At 38.1% G+C, this 13,555-nt stretch overlaps 1 protein-coding gene across 1 annotated transcript in view; it reads right to left on the reverse strand.

Moving 5' to 3' along the window:
- Window positions 1-13,555, reverse strand: part of MTR (5-methyltetrahydrofolate-homocysteine methyltransferase) — an 88,783-nt gene that overhangs the window by 12,314 nt on the left and 62,914 nt on the right. The window contains exons 22-28 of the mRNA XM_087718054.1: window positions 10,362-10,462; window positions 9,210-9,277; window positions 8,376-8,496; window positions 7,329-7,410; window positions 5,433-5,531; window positions 4,547-4,622; window positions 2,845-3,000 (exon numbers count right to left, since the gene is read on the reverse strand). Of these exons, the coding sequence (XP_087574180.1) occupies window positions 2,845-3,000; window positions 4,547-4,622; window positions 5,433-5,531; window positions 7,329-7,410; window positions 8,376-8,496; window positions 9,210-9,277; window positions 10,362-10,462 (703 nt within the window). The remainder of the gene's footprint in view (window positions 1-2,844; window positions 3,001-4,546; window positions 4,623-5,432; window positions 5,532-7,328; window positions 7,411-8,375; window positions 8,497-9,209; window positions 9,278-10,361; window positions 10,463-13,555) is intronic.

The following is a 13,555-nucleotide window of genomic DNA, read 5'->3' on the forward strand; positions in this document are numbered from 1 at the left end:
TGGAACTCCACCTGCCAGTTACGCAGCCACAGCAAGCGTCTGGATGCCACTGACAAGGATAGAGTCCTGGAAGAGTACCTTACTGTGTCCAGTGTGGCGTCCGCCAAGAACTGGGTGGCCACCATCACCTTGGTGATGTCCTGCAGGAGACTAGCGTCCGAAGCCGGAGTTCTATCTCAGAGCTGTTTCAGCCATAGCAAGGTGGACCTGTTAAAAAAAGGAGGCTGCTGTGGCAGCCCTGATTGCCCACAATACCGCCTGGAACATCCTGCGTATGACTAATTCTGCCTTCCTGTCCTCCGGTTTCAGGCAGTTGGAAATGTCTCCCATCACCACTGGTGAGGAGGATGCCAGGCTTATCACCGGGACGTCCACTGAGGGAACCTGCAAGGCTTGATCAAAGTTAGCATTAATATTATAGAATCTGCGATCATTGCTCCCCAGGGTGGGAAAGGTGCCTGGTTGAGCCCATTGTGACTTGAGCACTTCTAGGAATAGGTCTGGGGTAGGGATTTCCTCCTTTTCCACCTGGGGTCTGTGGAAAGGACCTTTCTTGGCTCCCCTGCTCGTGCCAACCTTAGCAGTGTCCTGACTGGCTACTGGAACGTCCAGGTCTGCCGTGACCTTAGCTTTATGCAGCAGGGAGCTAAAGAGAGCGGATGGAAAGAGGCCCAAGATGGATGGGGCTTCAGGGGCTTGGACCTCCTCATCATCAGAGAAACCGACCTCCTTAATTTCCCCCTCCTCTCACCCTGACTCCTCACTAGCCGTGGAGGAAGAATCCTCTCTGAGGTCTCTGGAGGTGGAAGAACCGGGTCTTGGTCTAGATGACCTTGATATAGATTACGAGCTGCTTTGCTCCTAGGCCGCTGAAACTGATGCTGCATGCCCGAGGAGATGCCCTGGGCAATAGCTCTGGCTAAGACCTCCTGGAAACTCTGGGAGAGCTCTGGGTAGGCAGGAGATAATCTGGTGGGCTCTGGATCCACATTTGGATCAGGGCTTCGTGGAGCCAGGCATTGTCTTGGCAACCTGCTAGGGCGGCAGCTGAAAGGGTCTCCTCGCGCTCCGGAAGGATGAGCTGGAGATAGTGGGGGATAGGGAGCTACCACCCCTTAGGGAACCATGTGGCGAGGCTGTTAGGCCGGGAGGATCCCCAGGGGAGATGGCTCTGACTGGGGACCAGGATCTGGCCAGGGAAGAGCTGATCATGTCCCTATTTCTCCTGCCTGCCGCCCTGGTTACTCTCACCTCCTTCTTAGAGTGCTCCCTCCGCGATTTGGATGTGCACTTCCTTGCAGTGGATCTGCCCTCTCCGCAGGGTATGTCCCTTCTCCTGGGTCTGCACCCCCTGGGGAAGCTCTGTCCAGCCCTGCCCTCCTCAAATTGTCCGCCATTGCAGCCCCACTCACAGTTAGTCGATCCGCATCCGTCGAAGCCGGCCAGCCGGTTGTTTGCAAAGGCTCATTCTCTATCGGCTCCTCGCTCTTCCTCCACCGCCAATTCGTGGCTAGAGCTGGGACCGGCCCATCGCCAGATGCTGCGGCCCTCCCTGGATTACCGGTGGAGTTCAGGCCCGGTCCTCTTCTATGAGCTGGCAGTGGTCACAAGCGACTGCAGTCTCTGCAATCAGAGACTGGAACTGCGCTCCGTGCATGCGCTCTCTCACCCAAGATGGTGACCGCCGACCACGTGATCCGACCACGTGAGCCGCTCCGACTGAGCCGCTCTCTTCCTTCTTGCTTGGAGGTCCTCGCGAAGAAGCCTGAGCTGAAGTCGTGCCGTATGCACGGGGTCTGGGCTCCCCCTGCCACACCGCCAGGCCACTGCTCGGAAGCCTCTCAGCAGCGCTACCACTCCTGTGTAAGGTCGATCGCAGAGCGCACGAGAGAAGGTCAGTTGCATGCAATAAGGAAAAAATTTCAAAAGGGAAAAAATCTTGCACCGAGGAGAGCCAGGTATTTAGCTCCTTCTGGGCCAAAGATTGAGATTAATCTTGGGAGTCAGAGGAGGGATAGAGGTGTGGCCTCAAGATTTACCTCAGTGTCCAGGCAGATGGGCCGTGACAATACCCAGCTGTGACTCCTCCCACGCCCCACTTCGGAGACTAGGCTGGGGGCAGGATTAAAAACACAATGACTATATATGTATACTTTTGTGTTATATTGGGGTTTTTTACTAAAAAGAGGAGAAAAATTAAATATGTATATCAAAAAGGAATTATAAATGCCATCAACATAAAATGGAGCTCACTCAGAAGCTGAAATACACCAAGTAAATGAGATGAAAAAGTAGAGGAGAAAGGTAAGGGAAGAAGAGAGAGATAGGAGATGACAAGGGGAGGGGAAGAGGAGGAGAGAAAGGAGGAGTGGAAAGAGGGGAGAGGAAGTAGAGAAAGTAAGGACGACAGAGAAAAGGAGGTAGGGAGGGGGAGGAGAGAGAGAGTAGGAAATGATTGATAAAATACAAATATGGTGTATGGAGAGCAGAAGAGCCAATAATTAGTTTTTGGGAGTGGTTGATAAGATGAATTGATAAAACATTTAATAATACAATATGATGTTGGTTATGTATTAGTATACATATGTTATGAAAATGAAAAAATAAAAAACTGTAATGAAAAAAATGGAAGTTGGATTAATGGAATTAGTTGTGTACACTGTATGCCAAGATAAAGACAACATGAATTTACGGTTACATAATTGTTTTATGGATGATTAATCTATCTGCATCTCATCTGCATCACTAATTCCTTTGCATGTTTACACAACAACAAGCATTTTAATTAATAATTAGCCTAGTTTTACATCCTCCACTAGAGAAAATGCTATTGTGCTTACTCACCCACTACTTTATCGTTGAAGATTTTAGGGAATCCCCGGTTGGGATATCTGCCTCTAAGCTGCCAGACATCAAAAAATGGTTTCCAGTCAATATAGTCCACCAGCTTCTGTAAGTCATAATCTTCAAAGACTCTAGTGCCAAGAAACTGTGGTTTAACTATGAAAATTCAACAAACAAATTTTGTATTTCAACATATGTTTTTTACAACAGACTCAATTTTAATGTGCTTTTAGTACAACACTTGATGCTGAAGGATTATCGTATGCTTAACGTCAGTTAGCCAAGGCTTTGGACCCTATTGAATGCAGGGAACATCAATGAATCTAACAAACAGGACTGCTATTGACTATACATTTATTTCCCTTGAACTAACCAGCTGGAAAATAATAAGAATATATGTATGTTTTTTCTCCAGCATAAGATGGCAAAAAAGGAACAGAAATAGTAAGCTGTTGCATATGGGAAATCATAACTTTACAAATCCCTTGGTTACTAAAGCCATGATGCCTTTCATCTGTCAGGGATGCTTTAATCTGGATTCCTCATGTCAACTTTGCAATTAGCTTTCAGAGAATGTAGAGCTGATTTGTAGTAGCTGTTTATAATTCTCCACGAAAATTCTATATAGCAGTTTTAACCTATTTGCTTCTTACTTCATATAAGGCAGGCATAGATCAAGAATTCTTTTCCTATGACCTTCTCTTAATGTTTTTGGAATACAATTATTCTAAATACATAGTACTCTTTTAAAGGTGCTAGCAGTGAGCATAGCAGATTGATTGATTGACCGATTAAGTATTTTTATCAGCAAGTAAATAAGGATCAAGTAAGAAACACATTTTTATCCTGTAATCAAATGACTCTTAGGGAGAATGTAAAACTGATAAAATATTCACTATATAAAATTCCATAAAAACAGCATAAACGCTCACTCCTAAAAATACAAATAATAAAAAGAGAAGTTAAAGATGATGTGATAACTTCAGGGAAAGACTTCTCAAAACAACTCCATCTTTAAAAGTTTTGGGGGCTAACCTGACCTCAACTGGGAGGCACAAGGCCAGCGCTACCACTGAGAGAAGCACTTTCTGGCCTCAGCAATTCGAACTCTCATCAAAAGTGTTAGGAATAACGTTTTCTCTCTGTTAGCACTGATTGGTTGGGCCAATTCTTGCTGATATGAACAGTCCTACAGAAATCCATGACAAGCTATATTAAGGAAAGCAGCCGGCCAATCTTTATATACAAAACAGCCCTATTAATTCTTATATATTTTAAAAGTACTATAAACTTAATATATTATTTAATTTTAAATTAAAATAAAGTTAATTAAATAGAGAAGCAAGAGAGCAATTTATAACAGTTCTCCAAGTAATTCTTTAAAAAAGTAGAGACTCTTAAAAATAAACAGAACAATATGGTAACCAGTTGAATTTCTGAGAGTAAAAATATTTACAAATTAATTTTCATTAAGTTATAAATACTGAAAACTAGATTTAAATCCAATTTCAATTCACTATGGAGTTGTTTTTTTTAAATGTCCGTGTTCCTAATAGAAGAAAATATATCTACTGTAGCTCAGTTGAAGATGTTACCTAGTTGGGTAATGAAAATTCTACAAGAAAACAACCAAGCTCAGAGAGTACTAAGGATTCTACATATCTTTATTTTGGTAAAACAGAAAACAGTTTTAAAACTTAACCTGGTTTAGTCTCAGTTTTCCAGTCACAATAGAAGCGTTTATTTCTTGCTTGCTCTAAAGACAAGTATTTTCTTTCCTACATATGGGAGGAAAAAATCTAGAGATTAGTACAGTATGGTTTAAATCTAGCAATTAATTCATTTAGAGAAAAGCAAATGGAGCTAGCAATAATTAATACAAGTCTAGTAGGCACCCTTATCAGCAGGAAGAACACTTTTTCCTAGAGTCACATAAAAGTGAATATAGCTATATCAATCAAATAAATTAATTATGAATATTTTTTTTAAAATCAAGAGATTCCCAATAAATATCTCCAGGTGTATACTGTAGATTAAGAATCTCCATCTTCACCAGGAAGAGATACTCCCTTTTATATAGACACAAACCCATAAGAGACACAATCTGGCAAAAAAAGAGTCCCCTTAAAAACAAAGGCAGAACTCAAAAAGGAAACAAGAAGAAGCTGGAAGTGAAAATTTGAAAAAAAAAAAAAAAAAACCACAGGTCTAAGAGTTTCCCACAACTTCAGATTAAAATCTGAAATTTCCGGAGGGGAAAAGAAATCTGGATAAAGAAGCAGAGGAGATAAGAGTTACAGAAATTATGTTCATGTCTTGCCATTTGACCTTTCAATCACCAGTAAGGCGGTGCTGGTATTGTGACCATATCCCTCAGTCACAAAGTAGGGGTTTGAGGGAGGATATTAGATAAGATGTCCCCTGAAAGACAAATGATAGCATCTTGAACTAGCAAGTTGCTAACACAAAGCAGGAGACAGGACCAGAGTGGAAGATCCAATGGGCTTCTGGGAGACATTTGACATAGCCAGGATTACACCCTACACAATGCTCCTGTGATATTAAAAAGTAGTTTTACCACTATTTACCTTGAGTGAGTCATAATGATCCTGTCGAATGTCTTCATACTCGTCTCGTATTTCTTCAAAAAAGTCATCTTTTAGAGTTTCATCTAAAAGCTGAGAGCACTGTAACAAATACAACATGATGTTTAAATCTGTGATTAGGGCATCCATTATTTTTCAAATTCTTTCTTTTGAGATCTTACATACCTTAATGAGGTGACACTCCAAAACAGCATGTGTAGTAACTACCTTAACTTTTGTTGTAAAAATCACAGAATTACTGATACATCATATTTTCATATGAATACTATTTCAACTAAAAGAATGCCAAGTACTGAAGACCTTACTTGCAACTTCAAATATGAAAAAAATGAATTAGTTAAGAAAGCAGATCTGAAATGAGGACATGATGAGAAAGATTTTCCCTTCATTCCTGGATGAAATGAAGGCTGACTATTTCCTTAAGTGGATGAAATCCAGGTGCACCTGATGAGAGGCAGAGTTTTGCCCTGGAATTGATGATTAAGGATTTCCTCCTATTCCCTCGCACTAGTTGCCCTGCTGCCTTAAGAAGATTGACATCTGACCACATATACTTATTTATTTATTTCATCACACATGTATAAGTATAAACATACATAAGTATAAACATGATTTTGGATACATGAAATGGTTATGAATAAAAGGGAAGATTAGGGCAGGGACGGTAGGCACCTTGGTGTGCTTATACACACCCCTTACAGACCTTTTAGAAATGGGGTGAGGTCGACAGTAGACAGTCTAAAGTTAAAGTTTTTGGGGTTTGGGGAAGAAACCAGAGTCAGATAGTTCTTTCCAGGCATTGACCACTCTGTTGCTGAAGTTGTATTTTCTGCAATCAAGTTTGGAGCGGTTTACCTTAAGTTTGTATCTGTTGTTTGCTCATGTATTGTTGTGGTTGAAGCTGAAGTAGTCATTGACAGGAAGGACATTGTAGCAGATAATTTTATGTACTACGCTTAGGTCAGACCGCTTACTTCATACGCTTAGAGCTATGCAGTCCAAAGAGGAGGGATTTGAAAAACATGATCTCACTGAAAAAGTATTAATATGATGTCAGACAGCAATGTGAAAATCTCTTAAACCAGTTCTTTCACTATACAAGAGGCAGACTAATAAGAACTGAGACACTGCTTAAAGTCAATCATGGCTGAAGAAGCAATACAAAAGTCTAATAAATTCTGTCCTTAACTTTCTTGGAGATTAAAAAACCTGCTACCAGTTTTTTTCCTCTGATTTTACAACCAAGGAAGAGGTCTTTTTTTTCCCCCTCAAGATTCAAAATGAAGAAAAAGAAATTCAACAAATCTGAAAGTTCATACTGCAGAGTTCAAAAGGAACTTCATGGAGTTCAGAATATTTACAGACATTTACAAGGAGGTGGGTTTCCATCAAAAATATTTTAGGACATTTGGAATAAGGTTTCTTTTAGGATATTTGGAATAAAGTTTCTGAACAAATGCAAAACTGTTCAAAGACAAAATGAAAAGTGAGTTATCCAAATGAGCCAGCTGAAGCAAATAAGAGTAAAATACTACAGAAAGTGGAAGAAATTAAGATCACTCCTCGCAGGATTTTTTTTATTAGTAAGGGTTGTAGCACAGTAATTAGGGTCCCTCAGGTTAAAATCCAACAATATTTTAGCAATCTATGTCTAGGAGAAAAAAGATATCTGAAACTAGGGTAGTTACTACTCATGTTCCTTTGGACTATCACTTCATGAGAGTATTTACTTATTACAGATTTAGGGGATTACAATTTGCAGAATTACCAATTAACATAGCCAAGATGGTTGGGAGTTATAATCTTTATCCATCTGGGATGCACCAGATTAGAGCAGCCTGGTATACATTTTCAGATAGAAATCTTATCACAACTTACAACAACCACACTTTTAGAGGCATCCAGGACATGAATGACAGGAGCACTATACCGTGGAGCAATTTTTACAGCTGTATGAGTTCTGTAATAACATAAAAGTAAACCTAAGAAAACAATAACCATATGAACAAACAGTCAAAAACATCTTAATATACAAATATGATTATATTCTGATGGAAAATCTGTAACTCCTTGGCAAATTCATCTTCTCCTTTAAGGAAATGACAGCTAACGTGGACATCACAAAGTCAGAGAAATATATCCATTATATATATGACTGCAAAATCCTTTTTATTTTCAACAAGTTCTAACATAATATATTGGAAACTAATCAATATCTAAGAGGCTTTATTTCTCAGGTAAATACTGCCTGCCTGAGCCAGATGACACGTTCTTAGGTGTCTTCCAAATTCTCTTCTCAAACTCCCCAGAATGCCAACTTTTCATATTTTAAAAACTGATTTCATTTTCAGTGCTGCAATGGCAATTCTCACTACACAATGGTACAAATTTACAACACACACCTCATAACAAAATCAGGTACTTAATTATTGACTGCTGTTAGAACAGCCATCTATAACTAGAAGAAACGGTTTGAAATTCTTCTTATAGTTTAGGTTTTCTCATCCCATTACATTTTTTATCTTTATTCTATGACGTATTACAATTCTCCTGGGACCTTTGCATGAAAATTTAGTTAATGAAAAACACATATGGCTTGATCCTCAATGTTGCAAAACCAAGATCATTTTTGCTAAATGAAATGTGTACTTGTACCAAAAATAAATCAGGTTTATACATCTATTTTTCAGTGAGGAAATCAATAACTTATTTGAAACTTAAATTAGGATTCAGGCACTTGATTTTCAGATTTGGTACATTTAAAATGGTATAAAATGGTATAAATAAACACATCTAATAAATATTGATTAAAATAATCTAAAAGGAACATAAAACAGTTACTTTTGGAAATTGTATTCTTTTTTACATAAGCAATTCTATGTATTTAAGTCAACATCCTCTGCCAACAACAGCAACCTAACTTACTTGGAAGTAGTTGCTCCTCCAATCAGTAAAGGGATCCTTATTTCTAGTCTTTCCATTTCTTTGGCAACAGATATCATCTCATCCAAAGATGGAGTGATAAGACCAGACAAGCCAATTATATCTATAAATATAAATAGTCAAATATTTCCAAAATTTTCTCTATGATTTCAGAATCTATGTTAAACTTTAACATAAAATACCATTCAATTGTTAAATGAAGCCATGACTTAGACCTTTCTCCTAACTTTCTATAGCTAGAGTTATCACCCTGGACTTCTGGATATTCAACTCGTGTGAAATGGATAGGGTTAGAATTTCTAAATATCTCAAATATCTATGGCGAATACAACACTGTTGTCTTTTTAACCAGATAGTTATAACTTTATTCTTCCAGTCATTTTAAGAATGAAAACATTAAAATATATTTGAATTCTAACTTATTTTTTAAACCACTAGATATTTTTTAAACCATTAGATAATTTGGTGAAAATTAACATAGAACCTACCCTTAAATAAATAAATCTGAATTCTATAAGCTGGCTACATTTGTACATGGTAAACTAAATAATTGCACTGAAGTTGAGCCAAAATAACCACATCCGCCAATGGACTGCTTAATATCAAATCAAAATTTTATCCTTTTTTCTGACAAATCCTAATGTATTTTAAGGATTCTGTTTTCAAGAAGAAAGATTGTACCACTTATTACCTTAATTACATTTGCTTAGTAAGCTTAGTGAGAACTAGCATTTGAAGATGCACATTTTCAAATGATGTAAATATATTCTTGAAACTCCATAAAATTGGACAAATACAAATCAAATTAGTGTGTACCTGCTTTGTTTTCAAGAGCAGCTTTAAGTATCTTGTCACATGGTGTCATAACTCCCAAATCTATAACTCTGAGGAAGGAAATGGAAGTTTGCTAATCAATTTGTACATATGCTCAATTAATCCATGTCTATTAATAGTCCACACAAAAGTTCAATCATCCTGTGAGGAAGCTCAAGAGAACAACATTTGGCTTTTAATCTTTCCCTATACCTGAGTCTTCTTATAAAACAACTTCCCCATTCTTGATTATTACTGCACTTTCTTGAGTTACACTTCCAGTGTATTAAATTAAATTAAATCCAGTGACTTCTTATTTACCAATAAAGAGAATATTTGTAGCTCAGGGTTGAAATTTCTTATTTAAGAACAGATAATTGAGAAATGAACTTCTTGGGCAGTAATACCGCTACCAAGTATTTCAAGAAAGCTTGCCATATTGAAGACTTCGACCTATGAACTGGCTATCCAATGTCCAGACCAAAATTCCCAGATTAAAAATATATCTGAATATTCTCAGGGAGAAATTGAACAGTTTCAAGTTCAATCATGTACTTCGATCAAGTTTCTGTAGAACTTTTATGATACCCTATACAATTTCATAATTTATTCCAAAAAGTTCTTGAGACTAAGTTTAAAATACTTGAGGTCAAAATCTTCTGCCTTTGTGGTGATGTTTTTATTACAGTACACAGTATTCTGTAGAGATTCATGCAAGTTTAATACATTTACAAAGAAAAAATATATGTCTGCCCAGCCCACTCACAATAACTTGGGTTGGCTTACAGAAATAAAACCCCAAATACAAAACCCAACAAACCCTCACTGTCCCACAATAGTAACAATCAGACAAACTACTCCATATCACCCTGGGGACCCAGGTCTGCTGGCAAAACTATGTCAGCCTTTACTAAATCTCTTCCTGTGTGAACACATACACTTTATATATACCACCTGGTTTTAGACTCAGTACTTTTTAAATTATATAAATAAACATATATAATAAATATTTATTAAAACATTCTAAACTGCCCTAACAAAGCTAGCACTTTAGCCAAATTATTAAATGTCCCACTTGCAGGAGACATTTCTAGCCTGTCAACTAATTACAGTACAAGGAGGTATGTGTAAGATCAAAAGGTTGAGTCTCATTACCTGAAATTATTGCAGCCCAGAACGACTCCTACAATGTTCTTGCCAATATCGTGGACATCACCTTTCACAGTAGCTAACACAATAGTGCCTTGATAAGGATTCTGCAAAAGTTAAGCCATTTTCAGAATTTATATAGATTTCATTTCTGAACAATTCCGATCATATGAATGACTGCCTTACTGCAACAACTGTTATGTTCAACTGTTTAAAGCAGAGACAAATCCATATGAATATCAATTATTTTTGATTTCTGAATAAAAGTTTTACTTAATTCAGCTAAATCATAGGATGAAAATCCTCCAGTGGTCAAAAGAGCCTGCCCCAAACCGCTTTACAACTTGGAAGAAAATCCCAGCTGACAGACACAAAATAATATTTAACCTACATAAGACAGGATATGACAATAAACAGAAGGATGGAAAAGACTGCTTCAGTGCCCCTATAGCCCAGTTCCCTACATAGTTTGGAGAATCATTATGATGTAATGGCTAAAAGGGAAAGCTTGGAGAACTAAGTGGACCTGGATACTTGAAAGACCAAGTACTGACTCTTGGGCAGAGGAATTGCTTCTGAAGTGAAAAGGCTGCAATTGTGAAGGAAAGGCAAGCACAGCAATTAGCCTAGGTAGAGAGGATTGTAGTCCCACCTCCTTTGACTTTGACCATAAAGGAGGACTCTTCTTCTCCCAAATAGTAATCCTTTCTGTTCCTCTCCATTACCAAAAGCTAAGGGAGGGGGGCTCCCACCTCAAAGGTGGCCTGTTTTCTAATGATGTCCTTGGCCCTAGCTTGCAGGACTGGGCACCACTGAGCGTTTGGACAGGTTCTTCTCCCTTGTTATAGTCCACAGTGAATGAAGACCAAAAGTGAGAGGAGGAGTGTCCGTGAAACTGATTTGGAACAGAAGTAAATAGAAGGAATAAGTGAATGACAGATTACAAATGACTGGTTTCAAATTATCTGTACATGATATTTATTTGAGTTGGGCTACGAAGTTTGGGTGAGAATTATTCTTTCTTGGTGTAATTAATAAAAATAGGAATATTTCTGCTATTTTAAGACCCTGTCTTTTCTTTCATCTCCTTGATATAATGAATATCAATCTACATTTGGTTAGGCAACCAGACTACTATCATGCTGTCACAACCATCATTTTGTAAATATATTGTCCATAGAAACAAAAACAAAAAATCCTGGGGAATTGGTTAGTACTTAGAGAAAATGTAGACAAACTGTATGCCACTTATTTTGGTTTATGACTGTGACTCCCACCATTTCAATCACAATACATGATAAAGATGTAAAATTATAGTGCAAACCATCATAAGAATAGCAGATTGTCAACATCAGACTAACTAGACTTGAAAACTTTGGACTGAAATGCTCACGAACCATAATGTGTCATCTTAGGCTTGTCATTATGTCTCAGCCTAATTGTCCTTGATTAAGACAGAAATGAGAACTAAGAGCATCATATAAATACATTTCAAAAGATCTTTCCCCTAGCAAGGAATCACCTTGCATCTTAGGCAGTTTGCTGCAACTCAACAGACCACAAAGTGAAAAATACAGTTATTTCTTCAATCCATTAATTTGATCCTTATGAGAATGAAATTTAACAATATTATTGCTGTGGGAGTCAGCCTTTTTGAATACAAAACACAAGGGCCTTTTAAAAAATTACTTTTGTCAAAATAACAGAATATTCCTCATGGCTTCAATAAAGGCACTATTTGTACACAGGGATCTATCAGCAGCACAAGTGACTTCTATTCAATAAAAAGAAGTAGATCAGAGCATTGTAGCACAGCCTTCCCCAACTTGGTGCTTTCCAAATATGCTGGAACTGCAACTCCCTAAATTCTTAGCCATAATGGAAGCAAGCAGCCTTAGCATTTTCTCTCCTGAAGCCCCTACTTCTAGGATTCTCTATTGATTTCTTCAGTGAATGCTTTCATATCAATGTTTACACATTATATTAATTTCTTCAAGCCAAGAGCATTTCATTAATCTATACATGATAGTGGCATATCTATGGTTTTAATTTTGTTTCTTATTCATGAAAAACAGTAAGTGTTGGGGAGACAGTTTTAAAAAAGAAACAGAGGCACACACATAAATGTTTGCTTCTTTTAGTATATATATTTTGCTAATATTGGCATGTTTTTCTCAAATGAAGCCCTTGTATTCAAACAGGTAGGAATTCTGCGAAGAGATAAATGAAAAAAGTCACCATGACTACATAACTATGGCTCTTTAAGGCTGTAAATATTTATCCTGATTACAGCATAGCTCATTTTCAAAACAAACAGGTATGTAACCCAGAGGTGGAGAAATCAACAACATACAGCAGGCATGCACAATCATGCTCTCAAAGCTCTGCTCCTTTTAAATAGCTGTGGCATACATCATATGAACGTAAAAATATTAAGACTTCAGTCTTGGCTGCCATGTTAAAGCTGTTATCTTCCCTTCCTTCTGCTGGCAACCTGACTACCCCTTAATGTAAACAAAAGCTTTTGATGCCTGAGAATTTCTGTGTTACTATAATGCTTAACTTTTTCTGTCTTCTTAAAAACGTAGCAGAATTTGGGGGAAATGAACATGCCACAATATGCCAAGGTTCAACATAATTATGCATTACACTCATGAAAGCCTGCATGACTGGAGCTGAAGGGCATGCTCATTTAATCAAGTCAGGGGGAATAAAGTCACAGTGGAATGGTCAAACAATAATCACAGGCCTAATTGCTTGGGGAATCCTAAAACTGATGGGAATGGGAGGGGGGGGAAATGGGCTAAGCTCAGACTAGGCTGCAGTGTGGACCAGTGCATATATTTATTCTTAAGACATCTTCGGGATAAAAACAAGATGTTTTCTAACATTAAATGATTTGAAGCAGACTAATTGGGAATAGGACTAAATAGCTTTCCTCTTCATTCCTGGTATAAGCCTGCAGCAAAGCCATCCATTCTGAAAGATAATAACTAGTGCTCTATATTTGCTGTTCTTCTGGCACTACAGCGAGTATTCTGGGAGGTAACTGCACTCAGGAGAGCTTCTATGCCAGGAGATATGCACCTCATTTCGAGTTTGGATAGGACAGCAGCAATGATAAAATTCATATTCAGAAGCCAGCAGATTCCCACACACACTAGAACAGCAGCATTTAGCATTTCCAAAAGACTGCAGCA

This window comes from Thamnophis sirtalis, unplaced genomic scaffold, assembly GCF_051295495.1.
Source record: "Thamnophis sirtalis isolate CommonGarterSnake01/CBP01778 unplaced genomic scaffold, rThaSir2_p1.2 scaffold_6, whole genome shotgun sequence".
Lineage (NCBI taxonomy): Eukaryota > Metazoa > Chordata > Lepidosauria > Squamata > Natricidae > Thamnophis > Thamnophis sirtalis.